We start from the raw sequence: 23,358 nt of genomic DNA on the forward strand, positions 1-23,358 counted from the left end.
TAAAATTTAGTTTTTACAAAAAGGCACTAAGTATGGAATAATCAGTCAAATAATGCACATACCTGCCTCCCCACCAAATAAAAAATACAGCTTACTGAACACCAACTAAATAGTGAGTGCTTAGCACTGTGAGGTAGAGAAGATGTTTAAGTTAGAGTTCCAGGTCTCAGGAGATTACAATTTGCCAGGGAAAAAAGCCAAATTAGTATACAAGAAACAATAATATCCACTTATGAAAGCTATTCTCCTAGCAAAATGCAAGTCCCCAATTACTTCTGACTCCCCTCCTCCCCACAACAGATATGATACCAAGTCCTGCAGCTTCTCTTTTTCACACATGCATCCCTTTCTCTCTCTTCCCACTGCAACTCCCCAGATCCAGAAGCTCATTATCAAAATTCTTCTAATTTCTTGGCACCAAGTTTTCTTTCACATGGCTGTTAAAATGAGCTTTCTAAAATGTACAATAAGACTTGTATCCAGAATAAGTAAAAAATGCTTTAGCTCAAAAATAAAACAAACAATTCCCCCCAAATTAAGCATGTGATTTGATCAGACACTCTATCAAAGATGATAGATGAAAGACAAATACATTAGAAGATGCTCAACATCATTCATAAGAAAATGCAAATTGAAATCACAATGACATACTGTTACACTGCTATTAGAATGGTGGTGGGGGGGGAGAATGTAAAAATTGAAAAATACCAAGTGCAAACAAAAATACAGGGCATTTGAACTCTTATACATTACTGGTGAGACTACAAAATAGTACCATCACTTTGTAAAACAGTTTATCACTGTCTCATAAAATTAAACACACACTCAACTTATGATCCATCGATCCCATTCCTAGATATTAATTCAAAATAAATGAAAATATATTTCTTCAAGAAACATTTGTGTTACTGTTCATAGAAGCTTTATTCATAATCACTAAAAAATGGAAAACAACCCAAATTCCCTTCAGCTGGTGAATGGATAAGCTAACATGCAATGGAATATTACTTTGCAGTATAAAGGAATGCACTCCCTCTACACAAAACAACATGGATGAATCTCAAATACATTATGCCAGGTGAAATAAACCACACTGAAAAATCTGCACAGTGTATGACTGATTGCATTTACATGAAATTCTAGAAAAGGCAAAATTATAGGGACAGGAAACAGATCTGGTTACTGCCAGAGACTGGTGGTGATGGGTGTGCTGATTACTGGGGGGCGTGATGAAACTTCCTGGGGCAGGAGCAAGTTTTGTATGTTGACTATGGTGGTGGCTCCATAACTGAACATCTGCCAGGACACACAGCTATAGACTAAGATACGCATGTTATCACACATAAGTGATACTGTAAGTTACCATATTTTTGCTGTGCATAATGTGCTCTGATATATAACACGCACCTACCTTTTTGTGCACATTATACATGATATTATTGTACCCATGGTATATAATCAATATACCCTTGGATAATGCATAATCTTAGTTTTCCCTCAAAATTTTGGGCAAAAAAAGTGTACATTATACTGGGAGAAATACAGGTAATTCAGAAAGGAAACAAACAAAAAGAGAATCAATGCTTCTATCAGACAAAGTTCTAAAAAAGAAAGAAACCCCTTCAGAAGAAACAAAAGTCCATTAGGTTTTTCCCTATAATTGATGCCTTTCTGAACCCTCTCCCTGTCGCACACACACACAAATGCTGAGTGATTCATAGGGAAATCTGAACAAGAAAACTGACTGTCTCAACCTCTGATTTCTCAGGCAACACAGGCTTTCAGTCTAGAGACAACCTAACACTATAATATGGGTACTTATAAAAATGAAATAAAGATTTTTGTGTAATGTAAAAATCCCCAAAGGCAAACATAAATGCCTATCTTAATTCTTACACTTAAGGACCCTGAAAATTATTGGTAAGATGGCATATTATATACACACACACACACATATATATATGTATGTATATGTGCACACACATATTTATATATATACATACATACATATATATACGTACACACACACATATTCATTCACATACACAAATCTCTATTTGTACATTCATTGTTATTTCTCTAATGTTTGATTGTGCTTTGCTCATTATTTGTAGCACTGTGTTCTAATCTGGCTGCCTGGAGTTAATTTACTACCCTGTGAGGTTGTATTCAAAGTTCATTACACTTTCTTCAAAAGGCAGCAAAAGAAATTGACCTTTGTACCTTAGGTACCTTTCTATTTTTACTTACTAAGAAATGTTATTACTTAACATACACATATATTGAAAGGTAGTGTCAGGAAACATATTCAACTTCCCCCAAATTTAACAATGATGTACATAAACTATTCAGGACCTGACTTTTCTCATTTGTACATCTGTACAGCATTTCTACATATAGTAACAAGTATATGCACCAAACATTTTTCAGTAATTTTTTGATTTACAAAAGACCTAAAAATTAAATTCTCAAGCAATCTAATTAAATTACTCAACATTCTAACATTCTATCCATTTGGTCTAATGGTCTAACTACTGCTTGATTACAACTAGGCTAAAAATTTCAAAGGGTCTATCAAAGGTATGGCATAATAATTCAATACCCCTTAAAATTTATACTATCTTATTTCTGTAGATTCATTAATGTTGAAATGATTCCAATAAACTGATAGATTTTATTTGTAATTTCACTTAAAACAGTAGAGCAATATTTCAAAATCTCTACCATATTGCTGATGATGTTAATATATAGGAATCCCTTGATTGTAGGGTAATTCTTTTCCTCTTCACAGTGGTAGGTTGTGTTATTACAACAATTTTTCATTTATTATTAATTAATGAGATTAGTAATTGCCATCACACGCCTACTGGGAATATAGACTTATAAATATAATAGAGCTAAGGACAGTTTCCACTGTATTTCTAATGATTCTCAGATCCATTCTGTTTCGCATGAACACACCAGCACCAAAATCCTTTCTTTTCTATGTAACATAAATTGCATATTTTCAAAAATGAACAAACAGAAGAAACAGATTTAATTCGGCAGATTTCAGGTTCTCCTTTCTAGCAACTAAATGGAAGGGCAATGACCAGAATGCTCTGTTTCATCAAGAACCTATTAATCTTTAATTAGACACTCTAAAAAAGAGGCTATTTTAAAGTTTTTAGTGTTTGAATTAGAAACATAATTGCCAGCCTCAGTATGAGTTCCAATATACTGTAACAGAAAACTGCAGACTCCGCTTCAAATACTAATTGTATATGAAGGGAATTTACAGGAAGACTTCCAAAGTATCGTTAGCTGCCACCACTACCCTCAGTTTATTTAGGGTATAAGGTATAAAGATTCCTAGAAATATATTTTAAGTAATATTTTCCAGGGATATATTTTTGGTTGATGAACTACATTTGATAATTACTGCCCTTTAAGATCTCAGGTATTCTACTCATGAATATGGTAGGTATCATTGACCATTCAGCAGGGAAATTACCAAAGTTTGAGTTTCCCATTCTGAGATTCTCATCTTGACTAAAGTAAAAAAAGTACCTTTCATGATGTCCCAAATCTGACAGAAATTCATCTGCATGTCTTTGGAGTTCACTCCCTTCTAAATTCTTTAATTTCTTCAATTCGCTTTGTAGAAAAAACCAGAGTTCTTTAGCTCCATTTTCAATCCTCCTCCTTAGGATTTCATGATCCTTCCCTAAACCTGCAGACACAGAATAGGGAGCATCAGCATTTCCAATATTCTGATGAAAGAAAATTCTCAATTATTTATGCTAATATCAATATGTTGTAGAGAAAAAATATTCCAAAACACCTACCATTTCTCGTTTGTCTCTTATAATTTTCAATTTGTTCTTTGGCCTTCACAAGTTGCTCTTCCAAAGCACGAATCCTTCCAGAAGCTGGCCCCTGATCAATGGGGCCTTCTGGTATCCTGTAGTTCAGGAAAGAAAATGTAAACATTTAGTTTATAAAATATTCAATAATATATGCATACTAAAGTTAGATACTAAAACATATTTACAGATAACTCTAGAAGTCACTGAACCATATATTAGAAATGCCAAATGAAATTTTCTCTCCAAAGATATATGATACAATGTAAACAGTGGAACAGAAACAGAAAAAAAAATAATACAGATCAGAGATCAATGATATTGTAGGAATTAAGGAACCTTCAGAATTCTCTCTTATAAGCTCTCATCATATTGCTTAGAAAAACTTTGCCATCAGTGACAAAGTGGCCAATCCTTCATTAGTGTTGAGAAGAAGAGGATAATAAAAAGGTTTAAAGGGAATAAGCACATATTTGAACATGTATCTATGTTCAAATATGAAATATAAATTATTTCTAAATATTTTATCAACCAGGAAATTAATCAGGCTATGTAAACCCGCACTCCAATTGAGGAACTCATGACTTTATATTACTAAGCATTGGTTTCATAGGGTAAGATGAGTAGAAGATGAAGTATATCAGAAGAATCTGAAGATTAATGTCCTGTTTGTTTCTACTGAAACAAAAAAAAATCAGTCAACAATATAAAAATGTTGGAACATAACAGAAAAACTCCAGGACCTCTTATATTACCAATCTATCTGTAAAACTTCTTTCCAAACTGTACTGGTTTCTAACATGTTTTGTTTTTGTGTGACTTTTGGCAGTACGCTGTACTCTGTTTTGGTCACAAAAGATATCTACACCCTAATCCTGGAACCTGTTTATGCTTCCTCACATGATAAAATAAACTAAATTTAAATGGGTAATTAAGTTAAGGATCTCCAAATCCAGCTACAACAAAATTGTAATCACAAGTGTTCTTATAAGAGGGAGACTTTACTACGGGGGGTGGAAATGGGTGGGAGGTGGGGAGCACTGCGGGGGTGGGCTGGGATGGGAGTAAAAGACAGAAAACTGTACTTAAACAATAATTAAATTTAAAAAAATAAAAAATAAAAATGAAAATAAAGCCATACAAGTACTTGGGAAAAAAAGAGGGAGACTTCACAACAAAAGAAAAGTCAGTGTGGCTAATAGCTTTGAAAATGGAGGAATGAGACATGAGCAACAAATGCAAGGAATGCACCTTTAGAAAAGGCGAGGAAACGGATTCTCCCCTACACTTTCCCTAAGGAATGTGGCCCTGCTAACAGGTTGGTTTTGTCCCAGTGAAACTCATTTAAGATTTCTGGTCTCCCAAAATATAAGAGAATGCATTTCTATTGTTTTAAGCCACAAAATCTGTGCTATCTGTTACAGAAGCAATAGGAAACTGATACAAACCCACACATATGTACATGATGTATCTATATATACATATATACTTCTGCAAAATTATTGTTTAGATGTTTTTTCTTCAAAAATCTATTTAAATGAGAAAATGTTTACAATAGTACTTGGCACAGAGTAAACAAGATATTCTATAATTTTCCATGGAATTGTATATATTAACATTGAATAGAAGCATGAAATAACTATGCCCCAATCATGAGTCCCAGGCCACAGAACTTAAATTTAAAAGCCTTCATTTTTATATACACAAAGTGAATAATGATAAAACGAATAGAGTTGTTAGGTGCATAATCACCCAATTTATGAGCATAAATGTGTATGCATTCATAAATGAGGCATTTCTTGGTATATAGTTTTTAAAACTCGGCTCTTTATCTCTTTCTGAATTAGATGACTGGTTTCTAGGAAATAACTTGAAAACAGAATAAAACTGCTACCCCTTGAAATTTATTTTGATAGCAAAATGCCACAGGACAAGGACGCCCTTTTCCAGAACATACATTAGTGGTACAAAATTTCAGGCAATAGAAAGGTATGTCTAAGTTCTCCTCTTTATTTCATTTGTTCGTACTGGTAGAATAACATTAGGGGAAAACAAGCATGAAAAATAGCATAAAATCTTTTCAGCAGAGTTCCATTAAGTACTAAATATAACCTAATTCTAATAAAACATAAATGTATTAGTGATTTATATTGCATTATTGTATACGACAATCTAATCCAACTGTGGATAAACTGTAGATAAAGAAAAGTATTGGAAAAGTCAATGTAAAAAAAAAACTTACACAATAGGCCATTCTTTCCAAACCCTAATTAGAAGGGCCAATCTGCAAAAATACTCTCTTTATTTAAATATTCAGGGAATTAATTTTTATAATCATACTCACTATGAAAACAATATATAGAACATCTTCTGGCTAAGACACAATAACAGAGATCAGACTTAACATTATGCTTGAAACAACTGAATATATGTAGATACCATGTATGAAAAAATTGTTTAATAAAACTGGAACCAGAACACTGATGTCAGACAGATAGCAAAACAGATGGTTCCCTCTCAGGGAAAGGGCACGAGCCACTATCCAACGACAAGATACCTTTGTAAAGATCCCAGAACACAGGGGTAAAGCTGAAGCAACACCCTGGACTATGGAAGCAGAGGAAAACTGCATTAGGAAGGTCAAGAGGAGCACTTTCACTCTGCCCATAATGCCCCTCCCCCAGGTCAGCACAGTGCTGCGCTGAGGCAGTCGTTCCGGGTGTACAGTTTCTCCAATGGGAAAAGGACAGCACAAGGTGGGCATCAAGCTTCCCTAGCATTCTGGATGAATCCTGGAAGGCCCACTTAAGTATGCCTCATGAGGATTACTGGAAAAGTCAGCTAGAGATAGAAAAGGCAGGAGAGGCTCACAAGTGCATGGATCTTGACAGACTGTATTCCTGTCAAGTAGTGGTGTCTGAGAAGAGATTCAAATCAGTGGCTGTGATCATTTGCATAGCTGAGCCAGTGGCCCCAGCTGGCCAGGGAGTTTGATTGACAATTTTGACTGAGTCAGCAGTCAGTGAGCTGTCTTGGTGGGGGAGCTCATCCTAGAGCCCCTCCTAGACAGGGAAGCAAGTCAGCAGGGCCTACACAATGTAATTGCTGTGCGTAGCCTCCAGCCCCACCAGAGAAGGAACCCTGGCCTGAGACGCAACGCAACCATGCAGCACAACCTACGGCCCAATATGTAGGAAAGCAAGTCACTGCCCACACCCAATTGCTGAGCATAGCCTCCTGCCCCACTAAACAGGGAAGCCTGGCCAAAGATGCTAAGCAGCTTCACGATACATTCTATAGCCTCCAAGAGCAGAAAGTAAGGCAACAGCCCCACCCAACAGCTAAGCATAGCCCTCAGCCCAACCTGGCCATGAAACCTAGCCAGGGATCCTAGGTAGCCACAAAGCTAATTCCTGAAAAGCATAAAACAACTGTAAGTATATATGTACCACTCATCAGAGAACCTAAATATATTAAGCAAATACCATCAACCTGAAGGAAGAAATAGATAACAATACAATAATAGTAGTGAATTTCAGTACTACTGTGGGACCCCCCCACTTTTACCAAGGATCAATCATCCAAACAGAAAAATCACTAGAAAAACATTGGACTTAAACTATACTTTGGACTAAATGGACCTCATAGACATATACAGTTATGTAGCACTTAATGATGAGGACATGTTCTGAGAAATGTGTTATTAGGCAATTTTATCATGTGTCAACATGATAGAGTACAAATCTGTATAGTCAAGTCTGCCACACATGAAGGCTATATGGTAAAGCCTATTGCTCCTACCCTACAAGCCTGTACAGCATGTTACTGTACAAAAACAATGTGAGATTAAATCAAGAACAAAAGAAAATGATGTAATCAAGAGATGCAGTGAACAGGAAATGTGTAAGGCTGCTGCTGACATAACACAGCATACTGTGTTACAGAAAACTTTCTTCTCTTTATGAGTGGAAAAGGCACACTTTGGAACAACCATAAAAATAGAGTCTAGTAAAATACATAAACCAGTACCATAGTCATTTATTACCATTATTCATTCTTATGTATTATAGATAACAGTATGTGCTATACTTTTATATGACTACCAGTACAGTAAGTTTGCTTATAACCGTACCACCACAAACAAGGGAGCAATGTGTTCACTTATGACACTAGAATGGCTCTGTCATCACCAGGTGATAGGAATTTTTCAGTTCCATTATCATCTCCTGGGACCATTACCACACATGCAGCCTGTTGCTGACTGAAATGTTGTTATGCAGTACATGACTGTACAGAACATTCTATCTGAATGAATGAAATAGTAATAGGAATTTCTAGGCAGTTGAGTTTATAAGCAAGTCACAGATGGAGACCAAGATGACAGAAAATGTCTAGATCATTATCTAGATTATATAAAGAAGTCCTTCAAATCTATAAGAAAAAGACAATCTAATAGAAAATGTGCAAAGTATATGCACTAGTAATTCATAGGTGAGGACTTTATTGATTAATAATCGTGAGAAGTGGTCACTTTTAAAATTTTAGTAACTGGGATATTCAAATTTTTTAAAGAGATACCATTTCTCACCTGTTAGCCTAACAATTAAAAAGTGTGATGTTGAGTGTTGGTGAGGATACAGAGAAACTGGAACTCTCATATATTGTATTAGTTTGCTAGGGTTACCCTAACAAAATACCATAAACTGGATAGCTTAAACAACAGAAATTTTTTCCCCACTGTTACAAAGGCTAAAGGTCCAAAATCAAGGTGTTGGCAGGTTGGATTTCTTCTGAAGCCCCTCTGGCTTACAGAGATGGTCACCGTCTTCTGTGTGCTCACCAGGTCTTTTCTCTGTGTCAGCGATTCCATGGTGTCTATTTTGTGTGTCCAAATTCCCTCTTCTAAGGACACCAGTCAGGCTTAGGGCTTTCCCCAGTGGCCTCATTTTAACTTAATCAGCTCTTTAAAAGCCCTACTCCAAATACAATTGCAGTTTGAACACCTGGGGGTGAGGACTTCAACATATAAATGGGAAGGGGGTGTACACAATTCAGCCAACAGTGTATACCAAAGGTAGAGATATAAAATTAGAACAATCCACTTACAAAACATTGTGAAATTACTCTAAAATTCAAGATGCGTGTATATTAAGATTCAGCATGTGTCCTAGGTTATCACCCTGAAGAAACTTTAGCACATGTACACAAGGAGGCTCTAGGTATTCATCAATAGAAGAATGAATATATACAGCTATATGTGTACACATATATTCACATATATATATACAGATATATGTATATAAATACATACACATACACTCACAGATATCACTCATATATAATCTTGTTTGAATATCACAATGTTGAATGAAAAAAGTCACAGAAGAATACAGGGTCTGTCCAGAAAGTATCTAGTCATATAATATGGAAAAAGAGACATTTATTGAAGATACAAGATACAAGAAATACTATACATAGGACAATGACATCTCAGTCCACTTCAAAGCAGGCACCTTGGGACATCACACGGTTCTCCCAATCACCATCAGCTGCCCCCTCGTATCTTCCTGAATCTCACTGATGGTCTAAAATCTCTTCCCTTTCAAAGGTAATTTTAGTTTTGAATAAAACTCAGAAGTTGCAGGATGCCAAATCTGGGCTGTAGGAGGGCTGAGTCACCTGGGTGATTTGATGTTTTTCCCAAAAACTCTGTATGAGACATCGTGCATTAGCAAGTGCATTGTCATGTTGAAGCTGCCAAACACCAGTTGCCCCTAGCTGTGGCCTTCTAAATCATCTGAATAGTTTCCGTGGAGGAATGTTGAAGTTTAGTTCAAAATTTGATGCAAATTCCTGGCTTTATTTGCTCAATCATTTTGAACACAATGACCACACAGTACACATGCTCACTCAACATTGTCTACTACCCTGCCCCCACTAACTAATACAGTGAAGTCATCATTGTTCATGCAGGCACATTCCAGTTCATTCACCTTGGCTGCCAGGTTACATCAATGTTGCACACACTGTTCTCGTTATATTAAAAATGGTTGGACATTTTCCACACAGACCTTGGATGTGGAGTATAATATGTTCATGTAAATTTTAAAAACATATAAAACAATATACTTTCATGATGCATACTTACATAAGAAAGAATAAAAGTGTGGACAGAAGGTAATATACACACTCAAAACAGTGATTACCTCTGGGAAGGAAGGAAAGAAAATATGATTCAGGAATGGAGTAGTATCTGTATTTTCTAGCAATCTGAGCAAATAAGGCAAAATAGGAACATTTTCCAATATGAATAATAGAAACATGGGCTTATATTATTTTATGACCTTCATATATGTATTGGAAATGCTCTTCATTGGCAAGACATCCCTTAATAAAACTAGATGAAAAATCAGGTAGATGTTCATCATTAATGTTAGTTACCTTCCAACTTCTGGAATCATATAATACTACATATTAAAATATTATAAAATATCAACTGGAATGTCTTAATTAAAAGAGATTAACTAACATAGCTGTTTATCATCTACCTAAGAAACCTCAGGCAGCAAAATCTTTGACAAAGGTCATAACAACTTTTAAACAGATATATCTCCTCAGGCAAGGGAAACAAAAGAAAAAATAAACAAATGGGACTATATCAAACTAAAAAGATTTTGCAGAGCAAAGAAAATCATTAACAATGATTTTCATTAACAAAATGAAAAGACAACCCACAGAATGGGAGAACATATTTGCCAATATATCTGATAAGGGGTTAATAACCAAAATGTATAAAGTACTTAAAAAACTCAACACCAAAATAATAACTCAATTAAAAAAAATGGGCAAAAGACCTGAATAGACACTTTTTTACATATGGATGGCCAATACACACATGAAAAGATGCTCAATGCCACTAATCATCAGAGAAATGCAAATTAAAACCACAATGAGATTCCATCTCACACCTGACAGAATGGATATTATCAGTAAATCAACAAACCACAAGTGTTGGCAAGGGTGTGGGTAAAGGGGAACTCTTTTGCACTGTTGGTGGGAATGCAGACTGGTGAAGCCACTGTGGAAAGCAGTATGGTGATAACTCAAAAAATTAAAAATGGATATGCCTTTTGACCCAGTGATCCCGTTTCTGGGAATATATCCAAAGGAACCCAAAACATTAATTCAAAAGAACATAAGCACCCCTATGTTCATCACAGCATATTTACAACTGCCAAGATATGGAAGCAGCCCAAGAGTCCATCAATAAATGAATGGATAAAACAACTATGGGACATTTATACAATGGAATTGTACTAGAAAATTTTACCCTTTGCAACAGTATGGATGGACCTGGAGAACATTATGCCAAGTGAAATGCGCCAGTCAGAGAAGGACATATGCAATATGATTTCACTTATATGTGGAATCTAATAAACAAATGGATCTAAGCAAAACAGAGACAGACATAGATGGAGAGCAGATGACAGTTCCTGGAGAGAGGTTGTGGAGGGATTGAGCAATAAGGAAAAAGGACTCATGGGCATGGACAACAGTGTGGTGAATGCTGGAGGGAGGGAGTATAAGGGGACTAAATGGTAATGTAAACATGTAACAATGATTACATTAGAAATGTCTGGCCAAGATGGAGGCATAGGTAGATACACTTTGCCTCCTACATAACCAAAAGAATGACAACAACAAATTTAAAACAAATAATAACCAGAACAGCCAGAAAATCAAACTATATGGAAGTCCGACAACCAAGGAGTTAAAGAAGAAACATTCATTCAAACTGGTAGGAGGGGTGGAGATGGGCAGCTGGGGCAGAGAGGAAGCATGGAAAGGCAGAGGCTGGAGGACTGGGTGGTCCCACATTTGTATGAAGATAAACCAGGAGGAACAACTGGGGAGCAAGACAGATCACACAGCCCAGAGTTCCAGCACAGGGGAAATAAAGCTTCAAAACCTCCAGCTATAAAAACCTGTGGGGGTTGCAGCAGTGGCAGAAACTCCCAGACCTACAGAAGAGTTCATTGGAGAGATCCACACAGGGTCCTAGAACATACCCAAGCCCACTCACCTGGGAATCAGTACCAGAAGGGCCTAATTTGCTTGTGTGTAGCAGGGGAAGTGACTGAAAGGCCAATAGCTGAGCAAGGAGAATTGTTCCCTGTCTGACCCCTCCCCCACATAGATCACCACAATGCAGAAAGAGGGTTGCCCCACCCTGGCAAATACCTAAGTCTCCACCCCTTACAATGTAACAGGAGTGCCAAGACAAAAAAATATGGCCAAATGAAAGAGCAAATCAAAGGTCTGTTCTAAGCAATGAAGTGATAGCCAACCCAGCAAATACAAAATTCAAAACACGGATAATCAGGACACTTACAGAAATGGTTGAGTATGGTCGCAAAACAGAGGAAGAAGTGAAGGCTATGAAAAGTGAAATAAAGAAAAATATACAGGGAACCAACAGTGAAGAGAAGGGAACTGGGACTCAAATCAATGGTTTGGAGCAGAAGGAAGAAATAAACATTCAACCAGAACAGAATGAAGAAACAGAATTCAAAAAAATGAGGGAAGGCTTAGGAACCTCTGGGACAACTTTAAACATTCCAACATCCAAATCATAGGGGTGCCAGAAGAAGAAAAGGAAGAGCAAGAAATTGAAAACTTATTTGAAAACATAATGAAGGAGAACTTCCCTAACCTGACAAAGGAAATGGACTTTCAGGAAGTCCAGGAAGCTCAGAGAATCCCTAAGAAGTTGGACCCAAGGAAGCACACACTAAAGCACATCATAATTACATTACCCAAGATTAAAGATAAGACGAGAATCTTACAAGCAGCAAGAGAAAAGGAGACAGTTACCTACAAAGGAATGCCCATAAAACTATCAGCTGATTTCTCAAATGAAACCTTACAGGCAAGAAGGGGCTGGAAAGGAAGCCAAGAAAGGCAAGAACCTATACCCAAGATTACTCTACTCAGCAAAGCTACCATTTAGAATGGAAAGGCAGATAAAGTGCTTCCTAGATAAGGTCAAGTTAAAGGAGTTCATCATCGCTAAGCCCTTATTATATGAAATGGTAAATGGACTTATTTAAGAATAAGAAGAAGATCAAATATATATAACAGTAAAATGACAACAAACTCACATCTATCAACAACTGAACCTAAAAAAACAAAAACAAACATGAACTAAGCAAACAACTAGAACAGGAACAGAATCACAGAAATGGAGATCACATGGGGGGGTCATCCACGGGGAGGGGGACGGAGCAGAATGGCAGAAAAGGTACAGGGAATAAAAAGCAAAAATAGTAAATACAAAATAGACAGGGGAAGGTTAAGAATAATATAGGAAATGTAGAAGCCAAAGAACTTATATGTATGAAGCATGGATATAAGCATGGGATAAGGAGGAGAATGCTGGTGGGGGTAGGTGCAGGGTGGAGGAGAAAAAATGGGACAACTATAATAGCATAATCAATAAAATATACTTAAAAATAAAGATTAACTTAAAAAGATTAAATTAAAAATATCAATTGGAATGTCTTTTAATTAAAAGAGATTAACCAACACAGTTTTTCATCATCTACCTAACCTTTCAATCATTGCCAAACAATACTAGGGTTGCTATAATAAGATCATTTAACCCTATAAAAAGAATGTTTTTTTAAAAAGAAAAAAATCTATAGAAAAAAATCTATAATAGGGACATCCTTTCAATAAACTACTAGGATTAACATAAATTTGGACTATTTATAAATATGAACTAAACTGGCTAAAAATTGGAATTATACTTAATAACTTAAAAGTGCTTTTTTTTTCTAGTTAGAATCTAAAATGGCCACTCATGGAACTAAAATATTCCCAGCAAAAACACAAAATGTAATTACATTTATTTAGATGTCAAGCTTTGCCAAGAGTCTGTCAAATTAGATTAGATGGAAGAGCCAGCCCTCTAGTTACTGAGAGAAAACATCACTTTATTGTCTTGTGGCTACACTTATTCCTTTCTACCGATTATGCAAAAGTTTGAAATGGAACCCAAAAAAGAGTAAAAGAGTCAAGCAACAATGTCAGTTTTAACAGAATAATCACATGGGATAATCTGCATCTAAACTCAGCTCTAAGATACTGTGATATCAACATCAAATAGGTCTCAGGTTCAATTCTCCAAGGAACCATGACCATGTTTATCTAGACAAGTGAAAAATATAAACTAGACCATTCTTTTATCATTCAGCAGCCAAAACAGAACAATCTGGACTGAGAGTTGTCCCTACTGACTTCAAATATGATAACAGCATCCTTGTTACAAGAAGGCATTTTTGACAAAACTTACAAATCAGGGTAATAAGTGATTTAATAATTCAAGGTTTTTACCTGCAGATTTTTTCTCTCTCTCTTTTTTTTCATCCTCACCCAAAAACATTTTTTCATTGGTTTTAGAGAGAGAGCAAGGGAGAGAGAAATACATTGATGTGAGAGAGAAACAAGAAACAACTGGTTGCCTCTGTACACACCTGGACCAACCAGAGAATAGAAGCACCCAGACCAGGGATTGAACCTGAAACCCAGATATGTGCCCTGACTGGGAATTGAAACCATAATCCTCCAAATGAACGCTCTAAACAACTGAGCCATACCAGCCAGGACACCTCAAGAATATTTTTTTGACAAAAGTGTAATTGCTTATTTGGTTGTNTGTGAGAGAGAAACAAGAAACAACTGGTTGCCTCTGTACACACCTGGACCAACCAGAGAATAGAAGCACCCAGACCAGGGATTGAACCTGAAACCCAGATATGTGCCCTGACTGGGAATTGAAACCATAATCCTCCAAATGAACGCTCTAAACAACTGGGCCATACCAGCCAGGGCACCTCAAGAATATTTTTTTGACAAAAGTGTAATTGCTTATTTGGTTGTTCACTATACTGCTAGTTTCTCTAAATCTTATTTACTCAGAGTTACAATGAAGATATAATACACAAATAGAGGTTTCTTTCATATATATATAAATTTATATAAATATATATGTATATAAATTAAATATATACATATATATATATGATTATATATAATCAATAATAAATCCAGCCCCCATGGACTCTCAGCAAGGCAATCACTGATGACAGCATTTTATGCATTCTCTAGAAATGTTTTATATATTTGGGTGTAAATATATATCCTACATATATTCTGTATATAGCTAAATATAATATATATAGCTACAAAATATTTGTTTCATGGAGACATCATAATCTAGTTAACCCATCACCATCTACTGATGGTGATTTAGTTTGTTTCTATAACCACTTATTTACTGTAAGTGCTTATATGTCTCCTCTACTATACTCAAATCTGTCAGAATGCTATTTTATATTGAGCACCTGGCACATTTTCTGACACATAGTAGTTGTTTCATTTTTTTAAAATAAAGGAACTAAAAAACAAACAAATCATTGACTATCAGACCAAGGGAAAAAAAGAAGAATGAAGAAAAGGCAGGGAAAAATAACAAAGCTCTGTCATGTAGCCAGCTAAAAATCAGTCAGAAGTGAAAATAAAGCATTTATAAAATTAAAATATGAGTAAATGGAAAATCCAATTACTTAGTCAAAAATTCAACTGACACACTTTTTACATACTCGTGCCTTGCATTAAGAAATGAATAGCTTTAGCCCTGGCTGGTATAGCTCAGTGGATTGAGCACAGGCCTGAGAACCAAAGGATCATGGTTTGATTCCCAGTCAGGGCACATGCCTGGGTTGCAGGCCAGTTCCCAACAGGGGACGCACGAGAGGCAACCATACGTTGATGTTTCTCTCCCTCTCTCCTTCCCTTCTCCTCTAAAGATAAATAAATAAATAAACAAATAAAATATTTTTTAAAAAAGAAATGAATAGCTTTAAAAAAAGCAAATGCCTAAAATACAGGTTTGCTGTGAAAAATTTACACATATTAGTTTAGGTTTTCTTGTTCAAAATAAGTGTTCAATAGTGGCCTTGACATCAAGTTATACTACTTTTAACATTTATTGGTTTGGGGAGAATTTCTACATTCCAATAACATTTCTCAATAGTAATAGCTAATTTTCTTTATGTACTCAAAAGGGCAAGAAGAATCTTTGGTGAGAATATCTTCTGGGCACTGGATTTATAGCAGATTACTGAATTTTTATCAGAGCTTATGTACCAAGTAGACCTGATAAGTAAACTATTGTTGAAAATCTCTTCTCACAAATTAAGAGATCAGTGAACAAGTTTAATAAGAAATGAAAAGACCTTGGTTGTCTGCCAGTTCATGTTACTGAAAATCTTTTAGATACAAGGTTCAAAGGTAGGATAGAATGATAACACTACAGTTTACTAAGTGAAAAGGAACCTTCAGGATAAAGTATTAAAAGGAGACTAGGAAAGCTTGCAAACCAGAGTATCACTGGCACATTGCCCAGGAGCATAAACTCGAATCCTTATAAGCATAGGCTTCCTGCAACATGATGGTAAGGCCCAAACTTAAGTAACTTGCTTATACTCTGTACCACCCATGCCCTAGCATGAGGAAGAACACAGAACATTTCATAAAATACTCATACCAAACTAATAAGTAATAATATTAAAATAAATTATATATTTTTGAAAATAAATTTCCCAAAGAGTACTTTTGTCTCCTAAGGTACACTTTAGATTTTTAAGAAATGCTTTCAGGTAAAGCAGAGTTGAAACACTGTTAAAAGTGTGCAGGAAAAGAGAAGGAAAACAAAAGTGATTCTCACCGGGTTTAGATCGTTTTCTTTTCTACTTGCCTCCTTCAATTTCTTTTCAGAAAACTGATTATCTTACTAATATGCCTGATACTAAAGTGAACAACATTTCTGAAAACATGTTTTTTTCTGTTTTACTAGTGCCAATAACTGATTTTAGTTTTGCTTGTTTCTCATTTATAAGGGGGGAAACTGTACTTAGGCAAAAGTTAAGTTTTATGTTCAACAGCTTATGAAAAGTTACTTTAAAAACCATTAAATATTTGTGAATTTTATGTTAACTTCTCAATAAAATATATCTTCAAACAATATTTCAGTCTTTGGAATAGGCAAATGTACTATTATGGAAACAAGGTTATATTCTCCAAAATTCAATGATGAAAGTAAACTAAGTTGAATTAAAGAAATAAGGACAAGACCACTGCCACCTGAAAGTTTAAACTGGAAGTTTAAAACCAGACTAAGGTATATGAAGTATGGAAATGAGGAAACATGATATATATTTTCCTTTTAAGAAAGCTTAAGTCAGCCCTGGAGAGAAACAAATTTTATCATTTCACCTTAAAAAATAAATTCTAATATTTTTAGTTCATATTAAAACAAATAGACACAACAGGGTTCAAGGAAAGTCCCTATCTAAATACTTTTGAAATCTGGATGATGAAATTCTAGTGATTATATCCATTCATGTTAATGATACTTAGAAAATTAGGGGAAATTTGAGGGTTATTAATTAATAAAACACAGTAAATATAATGTGCTAGATAAATGCCACTGGCAAATAGGAGATATTCTAATTTATATTTTAAGAATTCACATTTGAAAGCTGTTTTTCACTTTAATTATTTTCTAATTGTTTTTAACAGAAAGTACTTAAAAATAAAACTGGCACTGTGAAATTCACTAGAAAAGCACATCATCTCACAACTATTTTAACTTCTGTATCAATGTAACATTCCCTTAAATTTCCCCTAATTGTCTATATCCTTACTCTATGAAATATAGAAACTATATAAAATCTGAAAATTTTAAGAACAAAAGAAAATCTGGTTTCTTTGGTAAAGGAGCAATTATCTCTGTTTCAAAATAAATGTAGTAGATTCCCCACTTGATTTCAAGAATTTTAGTTGTTATATTATCCTTTATTAAAAATAGTAGATATTTTCCTTACTCTACTTTTTCACTCAAAAAATAAATAAAAAGCATTGACAAAAAGACTCACAGAAGGAATGGTGTGCAAGTGACTGTGTTTTACATTGACCCAAGTGATTTAAGAAAAATATATGGTAAACATCAACAGGCAATATGGGATTAGATTTGAAATCCTACAGAGTTATGTTGAGGAATACAAACCTATTGAAGCCTAGAAATATTGACCAATTGACAGAACACTTGTTGAAAGAAACAAAGCTATATCAATGATATGTGAAGAAAATAGAAAAGAAACTGCCAAAATACCATGCACAGAACTTGCTCTACGGAGATTATGCACTTACGACCTGTGCATTACTGTTAAATCAATGTTACCATTTACAGGAATGCATCCTTCCCTGAAAGAGTTCATTTATATCACATTTCTGAATGCCAGGATTCTGGAACTCCACTCATTTAAACTAATCACTCTGCTTTCTGACATAATCTATAGGTGATCTCCGCTGACTAATAGCCTCAATATGGCCTCAGGATGGCTTCAAAGTACTTTACTCTCTTTCTGTGTTTGGTTTTCAGTCCAATTCAATTTTATACCAATTCAATTTTTCCAATAAACATTTCCTGTGAGCTTCAATCGTACCTAAAACTGGGGCAACTATTGGGGAATACCAAGCAGGTAAGACATGGATCCTACCCTTACCTATCCTTAGGAAGCTCACAATCTAGTAGGGAAGGGCAAGCAAATAAGCAAACACTCACAATCCAGTGTGAAAAGTGCAATAGCAGATTTGGGTTTAGGTAGAAGAGAAGAGAGTGATTAACATGGGGAGTGGCCAGAGGGACTGAGGAAAGGCAAAAGTGGCTTTACATAGAAGACAACGCATGAGCTGTATTTTAAAGAATAAACCAAAAATAGGCCAAAGTGGATGTAAAGCAATCTAGGCAAGAAAAACAACATATGCAAAGGATTGGTGGTATGAAATGAAATGTTAGAGCAGTAAGTACTGCTGATTTTAGAGAGGAAGTGGTGGGAAAATGCAAGCAAAGAGATAGATAAGAGCCAGATCATAAAGACCTCTTATGCCATACAAAGAAAGCTAGATGTTATTACTGCATGCAATTGAAGGGGCCATTGAAGGTTTTTAAACAAGCAGTGGTAATATAATGTCAAGAATATTCACTTCAGCTGTAGCATGAAGAATGGAAGACAGGGAGAGATATATATCAGTTACTAAGGCAGGGAGGGTTAGAATTAAGGGAGAGTAATCATGGCTAGAGACATCGAGGACTTCGGCACACCACATAGGAGGAATCAGGGGAAAGTCTCTCTCCACTCTCCTACTTCCATAACAAGGCCAGAGTAAAATAACAGAAGTGGAGTAAAACAATGTGCAGGAAATGAAAAAGAGCTAAGATCTCAGGAACCTTCCCTCTCAAATCAACTTACAGAATTAGATTCCTGAGTGAATCAAGGAATTTTATAGGAAAAGAATGAATGGGGGAGGGGTGATCAGGATTTTCTCCTTCACAAACAATATTAATCGTTTAAAATGGTTCAAAACTCTGTTTTTTAAAAGTACTCAGACAATTCTGATGATCAGCCAAATTTTAAATCAATGGTTCTGAATCTAACGTGAAAGCATGCTATAGAAAATAGGGACAGGCTAATACAATACTTCTAAACTAATTATACCATATACTGGTAGTTCATAAAGCCTGATCTATTTGGAACTCAGCTGAGAACCACAAAGTGAGATAAACAATCTTCTCAGTAGCAAGATGGACGTCAAGTCTCAGCCCTGGAACATACCTGGCTGGTAACTTCCAGCAAGACACAGAGAATGGGCAAACGACAAGCTGCCCACCAGGAGAGAGGAACAAGTGCTGGCAGACTGACTCTAGATACTAGTAGTAACATTATTTACTCTTCAGAGCCAAAAAAGTATCCCAAAAGTACTCGAAGGAAATTTATGTTTTTTGAATTCTCATGATTCCTATCCAGTTAAATAAAAAGAAATATAATTTGTGGAACATGATTGACCTGCATTTGAAAAATAAAATCAATATTTATGAACAACAACCATGTTATCATTGCTAAGGAATTTCTGGAAGACCCAGCGAAGATATCTGCATGTGAAAGGCAATATACCTGCAAGTTTTACCTGTTGCTTTAAAAAAAAGAAGAAAGGGAGGGAGGAAGGGAGGGGAAAGGGGTAGAAAAGGGAGGGAGGGAGGGCAAAACACCCAATATTTACCCATAAATAGCAACTCTACACTTAAAAAGCAACTACTATGTCCTATTTAATACCATGAATATAGCATGGCCCAGCCCAAGTGCTGGCATGTAGTTAGTGCTCAAAATATGCCTACTGAATGAATGATGCATTAAAGAATGACTACAGTTTCCAACAAATAAGAGAAATATTTTCCACACAAGAAATACATGAAATTCACTATTCCCAATGTTGATAATCTACTCAGGTCCAAAGTTGCAGTAAATCAATGGATAACAGATCCACATGGATTAGTTTAGGAGAAAAGGTGATTGAGTATGCCTGAAAATTTTACAGGTTGAATTCTAGAGAATAAACTGTCTTATGACAAATTAAAATGTCTGTTAGTATCATTATTAGATAGAACTAAGGTATCTGCATGAAAGAATGGCACTCCTTAAATGCAAGCCCATCCTCTGGTAGAGTCCTCTTTTGGTTCAACTTTGAACAACTCTTTATATCTTTGATAACTAAGGAGGACCTCACCACTGTGTATTCATTCCCTAAGAGGACACAATCACACCCCTACAAGAAGTCATTGCTTGAATGAAGGAAAAAATTGGTAATAGGTTGTACTCCCATTCCCCATCAAACCTAGTCATTCTTTTGTCCATAAATCACAAAGTATACACTTTATTTCAAGTCACACACACAATCATTTTTTGTGAACTACTTTCCAGCAGAGAAACAATTATTTCACAAAATCAAAGTGAAAAATCCTCATATATATCCAAAGGTATCCAGTGCCTGTTTTGAAAATGGAACTGGCAAAAAACCAATTGCACATAAGGCTGCAAATGCACAAACCTGCAGAAAGTCTTCATAATTAATCTGTCAGTTAATAAGCAATTAGAAAGTTCCTGAAGAGCTAGGGAGTGTGATCTAGAAGCAATGACATTTGTTTATTCACAGTTAAAATTTTTTTATTATCTTGCAATGGATTTTACACCTTTTTAGTTAAAACCAAGCCACGCAAAGACTAGTTATAATCCATCTGTGACTCGCCTGCAGGGTTAACCATATCAGTAGAGGACACTGCTACTAGACTGTTCATCTCATGCTCCTCCCTCCCTCTCCCTCCCTCTCTCCACCCCCCAGCCCCACCCACGCAGGCACACCACAAACACCTGCTTTAACAGTGTGCATGTTTCTTGGTTAACGTCCCATAGTAATTTAAGGCAACAACTAATTTTTGGCTGACATATTAAAGATGGGACCCACTTGATAAAGGATTCTAGCTTCAAACTACACTGAGAGAGAAAGACCAAAGTAAAGATTCTCCTTGGCTATCTTCCCCTCACATAACCTATAAAAATAATCATTGGTTTGCAAAATCACAATCATAACAGTACTATCCAACCTTTAATAACTGCCTTTCATCCAAGGGCATCGAGCTGCTTTACTAAGGCTAATTAAGCTATACAGAAACCTGTGAGGTAAGCATTATCAACAACTGAGGGTTAATCCTTTCAAAGACTTGGACTTTTTCTGTATATTGTCTTGCTACCTGGTTAAGGTACAACACAACTGTCAGAACAAGGAAGTTCAAGTTCAAAGATACAATGTATTAAGCTTTCAAAAGTCTAGGCCCTTTTCATGTTCTTAAATATGTCTAAACCTGAACTCTTTTTTTTACCTTCCATTGAAAACAGTGACAATAGATTAAGAGAAGTCACACAGACTATTAATACAGTTCAAAGGTAAATTGGAATTTCTTCGTGGTGAAATGGAATAACTTTAAACTGATTCCACATTCATTTAAGTAACTAATGTCTTCAACACAGCTACTGTTAAGAACAACTCATCTTTTGCCCAAAGACTAGGCTTTGTTGTTTCCAAACTATCAACAAAGTATTTTCTTCCATGATTGCACAACATTACACGTTACATATACAGGGTCCAGCACAAATGACACCCCTTTCTTACAAAATCATAAACATGTAATTCTGTAACATAACAATATCACACTCAAGCACACCAAATGACAGTTTAGGGAAATGCTCAAATTAAAACTATAAATTATTACACCCACATTATTGTCCTACCAACCATGCTCAAGCAGATGTTACCTCTGCCAGACCCTGTACGTGTGTGTTGTAATAATATATAGATAAAAGCAGGTATAGAATAATATATATTTTAATAATATATAGATAGAAGCAGGTATAACTCAAAAAGCAGGTATAACATTTTCCCAAGTCAATATAGAAATACATTTTTCCCTTACAATGAAACAACAAATGTGCAAAAATTCCCAAAAGAGAGCACTAATACCACCTTTCTCCCCAAGCAAATTTTCATCAGGGCAGATGGAGTAGCAGAAGGAGACAAAAGAACATTAGTAGCCTTTGCCCTCAGACACAGAATCCACCCTGAAGTATAAAACCTATTTCCAACAAACAGTGAGAGACTAGGAAAACAGAGTTTTAAGTAAGGTTTCACTGCAGTACTGAATCAAGTTACATGGTAGTGTCTTGAAATCTTCTGTCCTAAGGCAAGAAGCATAGGTTTTTACTGTGTTCCCACTTCACAGAAGGACTACAGTCCACCCACATACCTGATGTATTGCAGATACTAACCCCCAGTTAGGAAATGGGCAAATGACATGCCAGGTTCTACCAGGCTGCCATCTAAGCAATGAAACCTTTTCCATTAGTCAAACCTCAGTTCAGGAATGCCCTGGTTCTCGAACAATTCAGTTCTCCATCAACTTAATCACATAAAAAATGTCTCGGTTGCCTAACAAAACTTCAAGTCTCAATTCTCTACCTGATAACCTTTCATGCTAATACCTGTATGATCAGTCACATGTCTCTCAGGCGACAAATAATGGAAGTTCAGTTTTTGAACCAACTCCTTCTCAGTCAGTTTCCCAGAATGAATTAAGTTCAAGACACGAGGTTCCAATGTATTCCAAACTTGCTAAAAAGGAGACAGAGAGACATCTCAAGGATTTTCCCAATGGTGTCTATTTTTCTTGGCCCCACAATGCTATGATATAAGAACAATTCCACAGGTTAAGTCAAGATGTTCAGATTTCAGCAAAAGTATAAACTTTTCTGTCTTTTATTAATTCCAGCAAAGAATAAACTGGCTTTACTGGGTTGAAAAGACCCACTGCAAAGTTATTTTCAATTCCAAAGTCTTAGAATTAATGTTTTTCATGTTTTAAGTGGCTAATAAAATATTAAATTTCACCCTGGCTGGTGTGGCTCAGTGGCTTGAGTGCTGGCCTGACAACCAAAGGATCGCTGGTTGGATTCCTGGTGAGGGCACCTGCCTGGGTTGTGGGCCAGGTCCCTGGTACGGG

At 35.8% G+C, this 23,358-nt stretch overlaps 1 protein-coding gene across 5 annotated transcripts in view; it reads right to left on the bottom strand.

Moving 5' to 3' along the window:
• Positions 1–23,358, bottom strand: part of FUT8 (fucosyltransferase 8) — a 231,573-nt gene that overhangs the window by 58,559 nt on the left and 149,656 nt on the right. For all 5 annotated transcript variants that reach the window (XM_037031173.1, XM_037031172.1, XM_037031170.1 and 2 more), the window contains 2 exons: positions 3,828–3,943; positions 3,550–3,712 (listed from right to left, as the gene is read on the bottom strand). In XM_037031173.1, the coding sequence (XP_036887068.1) occupies positions 3,550–3,712; positions 3,828–3,943 (279 nt within the window). The remainder of the gene's footprint in view (positions 1–3,549; positions 3,713–3,827; positions 3,944–23,358) is intronic.

The sequence above is a fragment of the Sturnira hondurensis genome, unplaced genomic scaffold (genome assembly GCF_014824575.4).
Source record: "Sturnira hondurensis isolate 20B ecotype Veracruz unplaced genomic scaffold, ASM1482457v3 Scaffold0021143, whole genome shotgun sequence".
Taxonomy (NCBI): Eukaryota; Metazoa; Chordata; class Mammalia; order Chiroptera; family Phyllostomidae; genus Sturnira; species Sturnira hondurensis.